The sequence below is a fragment of the Phaenicophaeus curvirostris genome, chromosome 3 (genome assembly GCF_032191515.1).
Source record: "Phaenicophaeus curvirostris isolate KB17595 chromosome 3, BPBGC_Pcur_1.0, whole genome shotgun sequence".
Classification (NCBI taxonomy): Eukaryota; Metazoa; Chordata; class Aves; order Cuculiformes; family Cuculidae; genus Phaenicophaeus; species Phaenicophaeus curvirostris.
The window spans coordinates 45,212,754-45,230,209 of NC_091394.1; the positions used below are offsets into that span (position 1 = coordinate 45,212,754).

A 17,456-nucleotide genomic window follows, 5' to 3' on the forward strand; every position below is an offset into this window, starting at 1 on the left:
GTTCTTCCCTTTCTCAAGTCAAATGAAGAAATCTTCGTGGCTTCTTGTATTTTTTGTAGGAAATATAATTTGTCTATGTTTTCACAGTATGACTTTCTTCAAAAGAGCGTTACAAATGTATAGACTTTTTCTACATTATGGCACTTGAATCGAAAACTAGCTAGGAGATATTGCCAAACTCTGGTAAATTTGTTTTTTCCCCAGCCTATCTGGACATTGCTGAACAATTTCTGCTGTGACAGCATTTTCCTGGCTTGTAAAAATGCATTTGGTGCAAAGCAGTCATTACAAAAGCACCAAATGACATATGACTGATCAAAACATTTCCTGAGAATGACATATCAGAATTCTCCTCTACAGCCATCTGCAAATTGCTCCAATTTAACAATGCTGCATTGCTTATAAAAGTATTAAGTAATGCAAAAAGAAAAGCAGCAGTGTCTTTGACTATTTTCAGGGTGTGCGCTTTCCATTGTCAGCCTTCTGAAAGCATTATGCAACACTTTATGGCTTCAAAACCAGGAACTTCTAAGCCTCAGCAGCTACTGCAGATTGCAAGGATTGCATATTTAAAATATTTGATTAATTTGAAAAAAAAGCAAATAAAAACCTTATCTATATAGACAAGTACTATCCCCTCCATGCTGTGCAGCCTTCACATTTTAATCCTCAAATAGAATAATATTTTTGCTCTATTACCATAATTATGAAAATGAAAAGGACTTTCTTTTTTTTTTTTTATTTGACCAGAAGACATTTATTCAGCAACAACAACTACTTGGGGAAAAAGGTTGATGATGGCTCAGAAGTAAAAAACCACTCAAGTTCCCCTCAATTCCTTCACTGCAAACAAGTGTCTTTCGGCCAGTGATGTTATTCATTACAGGCTTCTTTTCTCTCTGTCTGTTTTTCTCTGTTCATTACATTCAGGAGTCCAAAATTGTCCTGCAACTTCAACATGCAACTTGCAGAGCTTTGGAATATATCGTCTAACCCTCTGAACAGCACACAGCAATCAATACCAATCCTTCACAGACCATTTAAAACAGCTATAACACACAAGCAAGATCAGCCCTTTCCATTCAAATTTCTGTTTTGTGAACATTATATATTATCTTATTTCTTTATAAATTATCAAAGTTTTCCAGATAACATTGGATTTGGTAGATTTGTCCCCTTTGTTAAAAGAAAAAATTTTGGTATTAAAATCAACTACAGGACTAGTAGGCTTATGATGATTTGACACATGGAAGCTTCGCAATATTTAAAGAATAGGTATGAATGAATTACATTTAGTTTAATTATACTAGTTTAAACTGCATCATTTCTATCTTGAGAAAAGCAGGATAATGTAACATGTCCCAAACCCAGATGACACTGCCCATGTTCGAGCCCAGCCTGGCAGGACATACAATGTAGGCAAGTCAAGAGCTCCCCATGGTTCTTGTGCAATTACTCAGCCATGGGGCCTCCAGGAATTCTGTAGGTCACAGCCCGTTTGGGTGGTGGGGTTTTGGTTCTTTTAACTCCAAGATCAGATTTGATACCTCATTGATCAGATGGAACTAAAGTGATTTTAATCCTGAGGTCCTATGACCAAAACACAGTGTAAAGTGGGAAGCTCTTGACATGACAAAAAGAAAAGGGCACCAAATGAGCAAGACATCTAAGAATCTTAGTATAAGATGTTAAAGAAAACACAACGCCTTGAAGTCATGGCTGTGCCGAACACAATACAGTGCGGTACTGGACAGCTTCAGAAAAGAGGCTATTTCAAGAGACACCATACACAGGGTGAGAAGGGCAGAGCCCTGTCAGCCTCTCCCTAATAACGTATGCAGCAGTATAGCAAGTTTAGGACCAATCTGTCTTCCCAGAAGAGGGAGGGCAAAGCAGACTTGGTTTTGGAGCAGTCCCAGACTCTTTACACAGGTAACATGAGCTGAAAGCCACTCAAGAAGAGTAAAGAGTTAAGTCAGTTGATAAGCTGGAGGAAAAATAGATATACAGTATTCAGAGCCTTGAAAGTAAGGAAAAGAAAGGAGTTCAGTGGAGGGTACTGAGTTAAAAAAAATTATATAAAACAAAAAAGACATTATGCATAGTACTTACCCAATAGTAGGACTAATGTTGTGATCAAAGTGGTCCTGGACAAATCGACAAACGATGCTAGATTTCCCAACCCCTGTATCCTGGAAATAAAGGAAAGGATGATATTGAGTTCAGGAGACCCTACATACCAGTATTTCACGTGAAGAAACACTCAAATATTAATTTCTGAAACGAAGTGCACCATTAGAAAGCCTGCTGATGACACCAAGATGTGTGGCGCGGAGGGATGGGATGCCATCCAGAGGGACTCAGACAGGCTTGACACACTGGAGGCATGGGACACCATCCAGAGGGACCCAGACAGTCTCAGGAGGTGAGCGGGTGCATATCTCATGAAGTTCAACAAGGCCAAATGCAAGGTCCTGCACCTGAGTCAGAGCATCTTAAGCACAAATACAGGCTGGCGGAGAACAGATTGAAAGCAGCCATGAGGAGAAGAACTTGCAGGTGTTGGCTGATGAGAAGCTCAACATGACCCAGCAAGGCATGCATGCAGGCCAGAAAGCCAATAGTATCCTGGGTTGCATCAGAAGAAGCATGGCGAGCAGGCTGAGGGAGGTGATTCTCCCTGTCTGCTCCGCTCTCCTGAGACCCTACCTGGAGTCCAGCATCCTGCTTTGGGAAAGAAACAGTTCTGTTGGAGAGAGTCCAGAAAAGAGCCACAAAGATGATCAGAGGGCTGGAGCACCTTTACTATGAGGACAGGTTGAGAGAACTAGGGTTGTTCAGCCTGGAGAAGAGAAGGCTCCAAGGAGACATTACATCAGCCTTATAGTACTGAATGGGAGCCTATGAGAAAGCTGGAGAGGGACTTTTTACAAGGACATGTAGTGATAGAACAAGGGATAATGGCTTTAAAATGAAAGAGGGTAGATTCAGATTAGACGTAAGGAAGAAATTCTTCACTATGAGAGTAGTGAGACACTAGCACAGGATGCCCAGGGAAGCTGTGGCTGCCCCATGCCCGGAGGTGTTCAAGGCCAGGCTGGATGGGGCCTGTGAAATATTTCTGTGAAATATTCTCTAGTGGCAAGTGGGAGAGATTAAACATTTCAAAAGAAATTAAGAGCACATGGATTATCCTTTATAAATGTCCACACTGTGAATGGAGCTCCCTCGTCCTCTTCCCAACACTTCCTTCTCTCCAAGCCTTGTATTTTTGGGTGCATTTTATATCCCTGTTGCAAGGACCACAGTACTTCAAGCACAGCCATTTACTTGTTTGAAAGCACAGGATTTTCTTGTAGATGTTACCCAGCAAAGCCCAAGAAACCTGTTGCACGGGCAGCCCAAGAAAGCTTCCAAAACAGATTACTAACACCAACCTTTTAGTACACTGGCAGCACTACCTTAGTAGAACTAACCTTTCCACTCCAAGACAAACAAGCCTGCTTAGTGGAAACTTCGCAGAGGGTTTAGGTGGTTTTGAAAAGATAGGAATCCAAAAACCTGGATCTCCAAAGATGTGCAACTATCCCTGTGCAGGTTGTGTTACTGGACTGCAGTGAAACAGTGTTATTTTAAATGCAACACAACTTACTCTCTACTCTGAAATGTGGCCAGCTGCTTCTATTTGCAGGAACAGCTTTTTTGCTTTTTAACACACTTCCCCCCAATCAGTAAGGAAAAGTAACAGCAGTACAGCCCTAGAATAAAATCTACAATAAACTCTTGGGTGGAAGAAGCTTGACATTAGTCAGAAATACTACTTTAGGCATTTAAGATATTAACAACCTCCTCAAAAAGCTGTATTTTTTCAGTTTGAAAAATACAATGCTATTCCCTGAAGCCTTGGATGTTACATAGAAGACCATTAACTATACTGAGAATTATCAAGGAAGAAGAATATCAGTATCACTGCGTCTCCCACAGAACTGCTAAGAGCCTCTTTAGAGACAAAAAGGATGCCAGGAAATCGATTCTGACCTTTCCAAGACGTTAACAATAACAGCCCGGGGTCCAATGTAACTCATTAAAAAGTCAATGGAAAGTTTTCTATTAATTTCTTTGGAAGTGGTTGCAGAGCTACCAAATTGCACCTGGTAGTTCCATTTTTATCCATATCTTAGGCCACTTGACTAATTTACACAAATGTCTCGAAAAGCAGCGAGACGAGAACATAGTTTGTTAAGAGTACTACACTCTTAACTAAATACTTCAAAAAAAAAGAAACAACAAGCTGCCTTTGCCTTTCCTGTAATCACTTTTACAATGCTTTATCTTCTTCTGAATACAAAAGAAAAAGAATGCCTGTATTTAGATTTCCTTTCACCATGCTTCAATGAAGCTGTATCACTACCGCAAGTGAAGTCTTTAACGATAGCACTTATTAGAAAACCATCATTTAAACTCTCAAGTCAAAGCTGTCCTTAGTCAGCTTAAAAATCATAATAAATGCTCATGCTACACAGACGGTTGTTTATCTACTGTGTTCAATCAATAGGAAAGAAAGATCAAAGAGAGAAGTAGTGTTTAAAACCAGTCCTGTAGCCTTCGCTATTGATTCCAGCTGATATCTCTGTATAATTACTAGACCAGGATGGCAGAACACATTAAGAAAAAAAAAAAAGGGTGCTCTGTGCTGAAACTGAGGATCTAATTATTACTGCAGATTTTAAACATTGTGAAGAAACAAGAACTAACGCACACTGGGTGTGAGGAATTACATTTCCCTCTTGTGGGGAAGGAGTTTCTGCCACCATGTTTGAAACTAGATATTGACTCCTATGACTCAATGATGCTTAGTTTCATCTACTTCCTTCAGCTCTCTAGACAGGTCAGAAGGGCAACTGCAATTACAGTTCCTAAGCCAGAGGAGTTTGGTCTCTGACAGGGACGTGACATCCTCAAGCACGTATTAAAGCTTAACTCATTTTCTTGGAAGCTCCTACCTCTTCATCTTTCAGTTCACGCCTCTTACTAACGTTTCACGCTAATGTTAAATGAATTTTAAAAGTTTCTACTGCCCTCACATCTCTTGCAACAAGCACAGCTAAACTTACACATGTGCCAGGAATATCAAGAGCCCTCAAATAGCTCAGAGGCATTCTTACGCTTCGTTCCTGGGGTTGCTTGGACTATTAAGAGGCCTAAATTTATTTCTGATGTAACTACAGTAAAACCAATGGACTTGGACCACAAATAAACCTGCCTTTAGGATGGCGGCTGTTGCAGTCACTTGCCAGTGCTTTCCAGGAGCCAAGCAATCTATTGCACCAAGAGTTCAGCTGAAACAAGTACTCCCAACTTCTGCTTTGTTGCCTGGAGGATATAAGCAGCCGGCTACCTGGCTATAATTAGAGCACAGAAGGGAAGGAAGTGAAAAACAAAAAGCTTCCTACTTACGGCAGTGATCCTCATTCCATCGCAGAATTTAAAACTGCTTAAGACAATTTTCAGTTCATGCTACTGTACCCGCACCCATCAAATTAAGACACTCACTTGCCTGAAAGCAAAGTAAATCATGATGTATTAACATTATACAACTTGAAATCTCTTACCACTAATCGGACCTTATCTTTTACTGACAGCAGGGAGCTACCTTTCAAGTCAATCTCGCAGAAGTCAAGGAAAGCGAGGTCAAAGAAATAGAAAAGGCATTCACTTCTCAGAGATGGATTTAATTAAATCTCCTTGCTAAGGCTGCACAAAGCTTTCCTGCTGCCGTCTACTTTGTTCTTTGCTATATGGCCTTCCTCTACCTATATCCACCTACATACATCCATCTAATATCTGATGGGGACGATCATCCTTGTTTTGTTCCTTTTTCTTCAGAGGATTATAAGAGACTTGTCAAGCCACATGCCTGGGTAACATTCATGCATGCAGATGACTTCTTTTTTCAATTCTCAATGCTCTGCCTTTCATCAGCTTTCTAAACCCTCTAATCCATTTTTTGTTGTTGTTTTATTCCATGTTGGTGTACATATAACATATACCAAGGAATAAAGTTTATGTCACAGTGGTATTGAGCTGAGTGGATTGGCCAAGTTTCAGGAACTGAGAACACATGTCCTCAGGAGTTCCGTCACACTTCAAGGAACAGAATCTGTAATTCTTCAGAAAAAGCCTATTCATAGGAAATCTAAGGGTTTCAGCACCATACTAATTGACTCATCATGATCAAGAGTCTACTACTCCATGAAAGGAGTGGCAAGAAAGGAATACATGTAAAATAATTATTCTGAACCAAAATGTACATGATGCATTTGATGAGTCACTCATGGGACCAACTGCGCATTTTGCTTTTCTCCTTTCTTCTTCGTAAGCCTTGTACAAGGTTTACAAAACGTCAGTTATAAAATGCATTGTACTGGGATAAGCAAAAGAGGTGGGGTAGGGAGGAAGGAAAGGAGTAGAAATGTAATCCACAGTAAGGGAACCGCTATTAGTTCACCAGAAGAAGCAGCTTCAGAATTTCCCGTTGGTCAGAAACATGGATATGGAAACTGGAAGCTACATCAGATGTTTCTGATAAATACAAGGAACCAATGCAAGCATGACCAATTCCCGATTTTTACCCTTTAACCCTGAAACGATACTCTTTATTCCTCTAAAATCCTTCACCCACAGATTTAAGCATGAGGATTTGAAGAGCATCAAAACGGAAAGCAGCATGCCACAAAAAACAGTGTTTCCACCCACACTCCTGCTCGCAGAGAACCACACCACTTGGCTCTTCTCAGCTTACATTACTGTAAAGAGATGAGACTGTATTTCAAGCCAACAGAATGGCCAGATGCTGGCAACTAATTCGCAGACAAACAACAACTTAGCTGCTGATTTCTTCTGGCTGATTTGCAGCAACACAGAGGAAGAATTAAAAAAAAAAAAAAAGAAAAAAAAGAAAAAGAAAAAGCAGAAGTTCAATATAAGCAATATATTAAAAAAGAAAAATATTCTCCCACCACAAATAAGCAGTTGGTATATTCCTCCATCCACTGTTCCAAATGTGTGCACACTGGAACAAAAAAACAATGTAGAAAAATTTAGCTCTTTAATTTAAATCTGGATGCCTTTTATACCTTTGCATAACCATAGGGCTCAGTCCTCCAAGCACTTTTCCAATTTAAAGGGAACTATACTACACTGTAACACATCCCCAATTAGGTTATTAATCTTCACTCTAGTTATTAAAATAGCTTTTAATATATTCAGATGCATCAAGCCCTAGCGTGTTGAGCAAAAGAAGCTCCTTGTGTAAATTCTTTTTACATCTGAAATAGATGTTGAATCCACAAAAAAATCCACTTGTATTGTGACTGATGACTAAACAGCAGCCCTATAATTATGCACACTGCTGCAACAGCTATTTCACTCTTTACGCAGAATCTTCCCGTTCTTAATATACGTTCTTAATATAGGTAAAATTCTTAATAGAGTTCTTAATATATGTAAAATTAGATAAACCATGCAAAAATCCTTTTATGACTCTAGGATTTTGGAAACACAAACCAAAAAAGAATACTAGATGGCATTTCACAGAAGAAAATGACATTCTAAGAATGAATACACTGAAGAAATTGCCTATCCTCCTACTTGCAAAGCAAGTAAAAAAAAGAGAACATCTGGCTTGTAACCACTACAGATCTCATGACTAACTTCCCATTTCAGCTTTAAAAGAGGGTTTAGATACCCTAGAGATGAGTGCCACAAAAATCTACTTTGAGGAGTAAAGGAGAACTGAACTCTAGAACATAAGGATCCAACACATGGCTCCTATAGAAAGAAAGGGTATTCAGGGAGCCAGCGAAGGTGCTCATTAAACCCCTTTCTATTATCTTCCAGCAGTCCTGGCTGACTGTGGAAGTTCCACTTGACTGGCAAATGTTACGCCCATTTACAAGAAGGGTTGGAGGGAGGATACCGGGAACTACAGGCCTGCCAGTCTGACCTTCATGCCAAGGAAGGTCATGGAACAGGTGATCTTGAGTGCCACCATGAAGCACATGCAAGAAAACCAGGTGATCAGGCCCAGTCAACATAGGCTTATGAAAGGCAGACCCTGCCAAACTAACTTGATCTCTTTCTATGAAAAGGTCACCCACTTAATGGATGAGGGAAAGGCTGTGAATATAGTGTACCTGGACTTTACTAAAGCCTTTGACACCATTTCTCACAGTATTCTGCTTGAGAAACTGGTTGCCACTGGCCTGGACAGGCACATCCTCTGCTGGGTTAAAATCAGGCTGGCCAGATCCAAAGACCCAATGGATCAAATTCCATTTGTTGGCAAATAGAATTAAATCCACTTGGAGGCCAGTGACAAGTGGTGTTCCCCAGGGCTCAGTGCTGGGTCCAGCCCTGTTTAATGTCTTTATTGATGACCTGGATGAGGGGATTGAACTTAGTGAGTTCACGGAGGACACTAAGCTGGGATCTGCTTGAGGGTAGGGAGGCTCTGCAAAGGGATCTGAACAGGCTGGACTGATGGGCTGAGGCCAACGGGATGAGGTTCAACAGAGCCAAGTGCTGAGTCCTGCACTTGGGAGACAACAATCCTGCAGTGCTACAGGCTTCGGGAACAGTGGCTGGAAAGCCTCCTGGTGGAGAAGGACCTGGGAGTGTTGGCTGACAGCTGGCTGAGTAAGAGTTAGCTGCGTATGCTGGTGGCCAAGAAGGCCAATAGCATCTTGGCTTGTATCAGAAACAGTGTGGCCAGCAGGACCAGGGAAGTGATTCTGCCCCTGTACTCACCAGCGGTGAGGCCTCACCTCATATACTGTGTTCAGTTTTGGGCCCCTCGTTACAGGAAAGACATTGAGGTCCTGGAGCATGTCCAAAGAAGAGCCACAAAGCTGGTGAAGGGGCTGGAGAACAAGTCTTACAAGGAGTGGCTGAGGGAGCTGGGGTTGGTTAGCCTAGAAAAAAGGAGGCTGAGGGGAGACCTTATCACTGTCTATGACTACCTGAAAGGAGATTGTAGTGAGGTAGGCATTGATCTCTTCTCCCAAGTGACAGGTGATAAGAGGAAAAGGCCTCAAGTTGTGCCAGGGGACATTCAGATTGGACACCAGGAAAAATTTCTCCATCAAAAGGGTTATCAGGCACTGGAACAGCTTTCCCAGGGAGGTAGTTGGGTCACCATTTCTGGAGGTGTTTAAAAGATAGGTAGATGAAGTGCTCAGAGAAATCATTTAGTAGCAGACAGGTATGGTTGGACTCTATGATCTCAAAAGTCTTTTCCAACCAAGCAATTCTATGATTCTATAAGTCTTCCTATCACCTCAGAAAAAGCCAAGCTTCAATCCATGGTATTTCAATTTGTACAATTTTTACAACTAGAAACGTCTGTCCCCCCAAAGCATTTCTCAGAGTAACCAACATTCACCGAGACACGACCTACTGGCAGCAGTCTTATTAAAACTGCCTGGGTTTAACATGCATTTGTCTTGCATATCGGAAGAAGAATGACAATACCCTAACAAAGTGGAGCATATCAATATCAAGTGCTCCGGAAAAACAGGCAAAGGCAATATTATTTCAACAATAATATGAGAAACACTTGTAAGTGACATGTCTTTACCCTTTCCCATTTCCAAAAATCAATCCCACAGCTCACCTGGCTTCGACCAAACTCAGCAGGAATCCCCCTGCAACTCACATTCAGAATCCATCTGCCCCTCCGAGCCAGTTTGTGCAGGGGTCCCCCAAGAGCTCACCTGCTAAGCACCCTAATTGCAAAGGCATCATGAGCATTTGACAGCTCAGCCTTTTCTCTGAGGATCCCTGATAAGGAGAAAAAGAGTGTGGCTGATACAGTCAGGGTTGATTTAGTGTAACCCCCAGGCAGTGTCCCATGGCACAGCTTCTTCACCACGTGTGCTGCTGGAATTACATAGCTGCTACACTGATGAAAACCCAGGTTATAGGCAGAAGGAAATACTGGATCCTACCAGCAACCTGTTTTGAAGCTTTCTTAAGACAGGTTAGCATCAAGAGGTGCAATAAGTGCACACACCAGAAACAATCATAGTCAAATTTGGCTTCATGAACCTTTCAGTGTAATAATGCTGCCTTGTGTCATCTTTCAGGCACAGGAGCAGCAGGAAAGCTCAACCAAACATACAGGACAAGGGTATAGTCAAAAAGCTGTCCCACTCTCCTGGAAGAGAATCTGCTCAGAGGAAGCTGGCTGTTCCCAACTATTGATAAAAGCAACAATTTCTGGCTCCCTGTCACATGTTTATGCCACCGGGCAAACTTCTTGGCTGGTTCAAATGAAAAATAACAGAGAAGCTGTTAAGATTTCCCAAGCTAAATTCTCCTCTTTGTTACACTGATTTGACTCCTGCCAATGCCACGGCAGATAGGAAGGAGAAGCCCTTGCCTTGCTCAGTGCAGAACTTTCATTACTAGGAGTAATTAAGATGTTCAGTTGAAAGCATTTGAACTACTATGAAGTTGCTAAAATAAGAAAATGGTCCTTTATGATCAAAACATTTGATATTCCAAACACCAAAAAACGGGCACTCCGAAACTCTGCAACTGGCCAGGCAAATCTGAGGTAGAAAGGCGTGGTTTAAGCTTTAAGGGAAGAAAAACAATCAATGAATCTTACAAAAAATGCAGCGCAGAGAGACCTTTCATTCCAGTAGCTCTGTAAAGCACAGCTGGTCTTGGCTTGGCAGTTCAGCTTCTGCACATTAAAATAGCTGTTCTTTCCACTGTCAGAATTGGCCACGCTTTAGTTTTTGATTTACAGTTGAATCCCCCTGGCCCATTCCCATTATCCTCAGCAGGACTTTAATGGAATTTGAAAATCCACAGCAGCATAATAGCATTGCAGCACTGCTAGATGGTTAGCATTTTATTAGCTACCATCAAATAAATCGCTAGGCCTCTACTGTAAAGTAACACTGGGCTTTTGCAGAAATGTATGCTCAGATCTGGTCAAGCCTGGTATCTAGGAGGAATTTCACTCCTTGGACAAGGTCCAGCACACAGCATTGAGATATCCAACCTGCATCTTCAACGCTTTGGAGATGCCAGTCCTTACCCCAAAGGCACGTGATGTTTTAAGGCTGAGTACAGGATTACAACTGCCTTTTAAACTCTAACAGGAGGTAAAAAAGCAATGAGCTGGACAACAAAATAAAGCTTTGCAATTTACAGCCTGCTTTAGTTCTCTATGCCTGCCATTAACATTTTAATCATTACTCAGATGATCAGATGCAGGCAGCATTGCAATACTTTCCATGTCTTACTAATCCAGTTACAGCTGCTCTGGCAGACAGCTTGAAAAGCATCTGAAAACGGCTTTGGATTTTTAACAACTGTATGAACATACAAGGAAGAGTTATGCACAACAGACTCCTGATCAGTTTCCAAGGGCAGTATTTTAACTCAAGAATCACTCTACCCAATAAACTTTTGCTAAGCTTACACACATCCTTCATCCTTCCCTGCATGTGGGTATCACTTATTTGTCTGAAGACACAACTGTGAGGAGAAATATCTTTCAGGATACCTGGGTTCAGAGATACCCCAGGACTGAATTGAATCTGCCAAGCGTCAGGCTAGTCCCAGCAAAAATGCAGCCACGCACTGTGGAGTGGTGTCTAGGAAGAAATGCAAATAGCTTCTCACTGTGTTCAGTTTTTCCATCTGCAGGACGTATCAAGTGAGCAAATCCCACCACTGCACAAGTGCACGGATGAAAATGCACGAGCAGCCCTTAGACCAACACACTGGCTTTCAGCCACTTCAACACAAAGCTGCTTGAGGCTTCAGCCTGAACCCGAAGAATGGTGAGGTGCCCTGAGGTGCTCTGAGGCCTTGCTTCTGCGGCTAAAAGAATATGCATCTCATTCAATGCACTTCTAATAAATGAGAGGCCTGTTGTGTTCTTCCTCCCTACCCCATCACCACCACTTTAACTGTTTGACTTTCTTCACTACGAGGCCTGACAATGCAACTTCTTCAACAAGAGCTCCAAACGGCATCAGGTACAGCCATATGCCACCAGTGATGTATCTGCAAGGAGTTTCTGCAAACACCCAAAGGTTATGCAATTGCAGGGTAATTTTTTTAAAGGGAAGAACTAGAACCAGAGTTGTCCTCTAGTAGTGTCAAAGTGCTGTTATGCACTTTCCTGAGTGAAAGGTACTTGGCTAATGGACAGCAATGCTGCATTGAATACTGGAACCGAGTTCCCCAAGATCCCATCACAAACACAGATCTTGATACAAGCAACTGTGGTTTTAGGAGGAAGATTATTCAGCGGTGTCTCGCTTCTTCAGTAGGAACCACCACATTTCTTTTGTGTGATCCTCCATGTGGGAGCCTTAAAAGAACATCCCCATCAGCACGTTTGTTGTATGCCTTTCTTTACACTCATAATATGGGGTAATATTGGTACCTTTTAAGTCAGTCAGTATACTACTTCCATAAAATTAGAATGATCTGTGTCAACTCTCCCACAGTAAAACACCCCACACATAATTTCTAATTGATAGTGCAATTTCAGGCTCATGCTGGTGTTGTGGAGCATGAATTAGCTACAGAATAAGGTTCCTGTAGTGTGCATTGGAATTACATTAACTCTAATTCCCTGTACACGTAGGAAGTGCACCACTTGTTCTCAGAGACATTTTTCTAGCCCCAACCAGGTCAGTCCCATTATATCAGAATACAATCCTCCCTCCTAGTGTTGCATAAGAATTCTTGGCTCTCTCACTCTCAGCTCACTAGCCCTTAGATGAAAATAATCATTACTTGATTTTACCTTGTAACAGCATTATAAGGATTAAAATCAGTGGTACCTGTAAAGTGTTCAGAAAATAGAGTGACAAAGAACCACTTAAGTACCTGGACAAACAGTCAAGTGCCAAGTCCATTTGTTTGATATTTATGTGCATCTTCAATACTACCTGCATATTCCTAACAGCTATTTTTAAATTAAAAAAAAATATCTGTTGGCCAGGGCTTAATGCTATCTGGCATTTGAATGCATAATGTATCACCTCATACTTTCTCTCAATTTGTTTTTCCTTTCGTCCACATCGGTTAGTAAAACACATACAATTACTGCCCATCTGTTCCACCTCAGAGCTGGATATGCCAGTAGCCCCACTGACCTCTCCCATTCCTAACCAGCCACCAAAGCCAAACGCCTGCTGCCAGGTTTTGGCTCCCTTACCACTGTGACTATTCAGCACGTGGCTTCCTTTCACACACCATCCTGCACTCATCCTCCTATGGAAATAAGCTTGGGCATGCATAGCTGCTCTGATATCTCCCATACCCAGAGCCAGGGAATGCAGTCCTACTTGTCCTGACATTTTGTAGGCTTCTCCAGAGTTAATAAATTTATCCGTGTTCACTGTGACAGGTCCATTGCTCTCAACCAGATTCCAGCCCAGAAAGCTTTGAGAAATACAAACCCCCTGATGCCCGAGTTTCAAATACATCATCTTTAGTATTTTGCTGCATTCTTTCCACTCTCACAGGAAAAATATATATCCAGCCCTTCCCCGCCCTGGATTGCTATATTAATTACAATCTCTCCATCTGTCTACTTCTGTCAGAGACAAGTTCAGAGACTGCAATTAACACTCTGGCCTCACCAAATATAAAGTACAAAAGCAAGCACAGATGGACAAAAGCACTTCATCATCCTATCAAAGCAATGTGTCTGGTCAGGGATGAGGGAGACTGAGAAGCAGCTAATGTTAACAATATATTCACTTTCCTAGAGACATACATATCTTTGTATATATAATATAATATGAAACCAAAGCCTCTCCTCAAGTCTTCCCTAATACTTGGCAGTATCCTGCTATCATAACCAGGGTTCCAATCTCAAACTCTTCATGCTTAGTTGAAGGCATGGAGGGTCACAGCTGTAGCCTGAAGACTTCAAAGATGAGTGCACCAGCTGTACCTTCCCTTCACCTTTCTTCCCCAGATGCCTGGTTTTTGAAAGGTCCGCCCAAAGCTCACTCTCTCATCAGGCAGCCAATAAGCACTCCACTAACTTCAGCTGAAGATTTGACTTCAGGTGTAGAAAGGTTTCTCCAAATGTCGAGACCTGAGACAAGGAAAACATTACCACCTTGACAGAAGGCAAGACAGTGCTGGAAAGATGACCTAATCAGAAGAGGAGCTGTCTTTCCTTCATATATAGTCCAGTGACTGATGTGGCATTAAATCAGCAGTAAGGAACAAATCCCTGTTTTACACGGCACTAGCAAGGGACAGCAGAATTAGCAGTCAGTTAAACTATCTCCTATCCAAGAAATCACAAAGTGGCCCATGTGGCTGCTGCACATTTACTCAACCAGAGTTTACAAACCGTGCTGCCTTTCCATGACCTGCCAACTCTTTTTTTTGTGTGTAAAATTGGCATGGGTATATAAAATTATCTTTATTTATGAGACAGAGGGCTGCAGAAGGGAAGGGAGAACAAAGAAGCTTCCTTCAAAGCTATTCTTTAAAATAACTCCAATGCAGAAAAAATAAATACATAAAACCATATGGCAAAACAGAAATATGACTGATAAAGAAAACACAGCCTGTAGATCAGTAGCCCAGCTACCTCAGTTCCTTGTTCTTCAACATGACTCAAGAACAGCAGCACTATAGAATATATTAAAAAATAATAACAACAAATTAACACCACGGCCAACCTAGCCCCACTTTGCCCAGGTCAGCAATTTTTAAAGCTCATCTACAACTTCAGTCAAAAAAAAAACCACCAATACTCTAATTCAAATATATATACTTTATCACTACATCTTATCAAACAAATTGCAAGCTAACCATGCTGCCACACTAGCAGGAGTATGGATGGCAAAGGTAAGAGTCTTCAATCATTGTTAATATTATTTAAAAACTGCTTCCCAACATTAAATTTCCAGCTAATTCTGTCTCTTTTCTTACACACATCTTTCTGCTTTCCACACAAGTTATCAAATTCAGAGCAGCAGCTGAACTGCCAAGAGAAATGGAGGATTTTAAATTGAAATCAAAGAGCAGAATCTCAATCAATCAATTTCTTATGCCCTTGACAGCATGAGGTATAGACTGCTGCAGAGGAAGAAGTGCTTAGCCTTGTGAAAAGGAAGATGGGAACTTGGTGTTTATTTGCATTCCTTCATCTCAAATCATGGCTTTTGGGGGCACTAGCTATTTCCTTAAGATGCTGAACTCCTTGTTTTGAATGGCCTCTACAGTTTCAAGTGAGAGCACGATCTCTATAAAAAGCAGCTACAAATAAGGTGGTATCAATCTAGCTGACTAATAAGATGAGAAGCTGAAAGGAAAAACAAGAGGAACATCTTTCAGGGCACAGTCTCACACACACACAAACCTCTACTGGAGTAGCAGCAGATGCCAAGGAATCTGCAGAAACCCCTCCCATCGAATGAGGGGGACCAAATAGTGCAAAATATGAGGGCATCCTTAGTGAGACTTACTTGTACTTTACAGTAAAGTGGCTTTTGAGTACAACAGTGTGGTCACAAGCTGTGTAGAAGCAGTGTAGCCTTTTCAGGACCTCAGTGTCGAACAAGGCACTGGCTGATGAAGTCACAGGGAACAACTTTTCCTTCAAAACAACTAACTCAAGTCTGAATGCATGACAAGAACCAAGATTCCTCACTACCTGACACAGCTGCCCACCAAAGAAAGCTCCAACACAAACCCCATAAAACCCTTCCGCAAGGGCTGAACTGTGCTGCAATGCAAGGGAGGGCATTTAATTGGGAAATAGCACCACCTGGTGACTTCTGGTACTAAGGGAGAAGGAACAGTCAACTCGGCCATACTAGGACAGGAGGAAAGACCACCAGCCAAATCGTTCAAGTGAGTTGGGAACCAAGAGCCTGGGTAAGAAGGGGAAGATGATTGCATGATGGAGTTACAAGAACTAGACATGTGGGACAGACAGAAATGGAAAGAAGAGTGCCTGAGCACCCTCTCTCGAAAACATAGGCATCTCCCACTGCAGTTACCACCTTGGGAGCTCTGCGTGACAGTGGGTGGTATGAACGTAGCAAAGGCAGCTCCAAATGGATGCCCACCCCCCACACACAAATCGCTGTATTAATGAACTGAGAAAGGAAAAAAAAAAGAAAAAACACCACCAAAATACCCATACTTGCACAGTATCAACACTGTTCGACACCACAGGTGGATATTTTTTAATTCATTTTTTAGGAGGCCTATAGCAGTGACCTTTATAATTGCTTTCTACCGATCACTGAATCATAGGATTCTCCTGATCAAGTCATAACACAAACCAACAGGTAAAACAACCCTGCCAGATGCCCTGTAAGTGATAAGAAATCATACTCCACGGTAAGCTCTCCCACCACCCCAGCTCACCTTAATGACCTCTCCCTGCTACTGCCTTGCCGATTTCCCATCTAAGCACCATGTCAGACACTTAGGTATTATCACTTCAACATTCACCATTTCATTTTTCGGGTGAGGAAGAGAAACGAGAGCTCCAGTTTACCAGGGGAAAATTTCTACTGTGGTGCCATGGGTGGGTGGTGGTCACCACTTATCATCTCCCTGGCCAACAAAGCAGGAATCAAGAGAAAACTTAGCAGATCTCTCCAGCATGTGAAATATCAACACGGAGGTGCTAAATAAAGCCAAAGAAAAACAAAGAAAATTTGGGAGTCCTGCTTTAAAGCCAATGTAATCTTGCAGCAGTACTTGATTTTGATGACTCAAATGGTCGGAGTTCATATTCCGGACAAACTTGGGAGACCATTTAACATCTGCATGTTTCCATCCTCTTCCTACCCATTCTATCTCAAAACATACATGCAGTCACAAAAATACACTTCATATACTACTCTTTACATAGATAAATTCCTATCAAAAATAGGAATTCACAAATATCAAAATATTCAAAAATATCATTCACAGTCTGTGTGAATGATTTATGCTTAGTAATCCTGATAATTGGCCCTGAACTGGAAAAATTAAGTAATGGATAACTGTAAGAAGTAACTTACAAATAGCTGTACCTCACACTGTCAATAATAATGAGTATTGACTGCAGTGGCTGTTATCTCTATTGGCCATATGTACGCACCAGCATAACAACCTGGTTAAATATCATTCATCACCATTGTGCAATGCAGTGATCAGAGAAACCAAGTTTCAGACTAAATACATAAATAACCTGATGCTTTCATAGTTCAGTAAACACTTTAGGCAACAGCACCCTGACAAATGTTGTTGTTTTTCAGCACAGTTTGGCAGCAAAAAATGGGACAAACAATTCTGTGTTACTTTTTCCAAACCCAGTTCTTTTCCTGAGTGAACTTTCCCCACATTTATTTGTAGCAGCCAATGCTTTCAAAATAATGGCATGACAAGGAAAT

At 41.5% G+C, this 17,456-nt stretch overlaps 1 protein-coding gene across 2 annotated transcripts in view; it reads right to left on the reverse strand.

Annotated features, from left to right (window-relative positions):
* The window catches only part of RAB31 (RAB31, member RAS oncogene family), a 65,728-nt gene that overhangs the window by 34,466 nt on the left and 13,806 nt on the right, over positions 1-17,456 (reverse strand). For both annotated transcript variants that reach the window (XM_069853843.1, XM_069853842.1), the window contains exon 2: positions 2,113-2,192. In XM_069853843.1, coding sequence (XP_069709944.1) covers positions 2,113-2,192 — 80 coding nt within the window. The remainder of the gene's footprint in view (positions 1-2,112; positions 2,193-17,456) is intronic.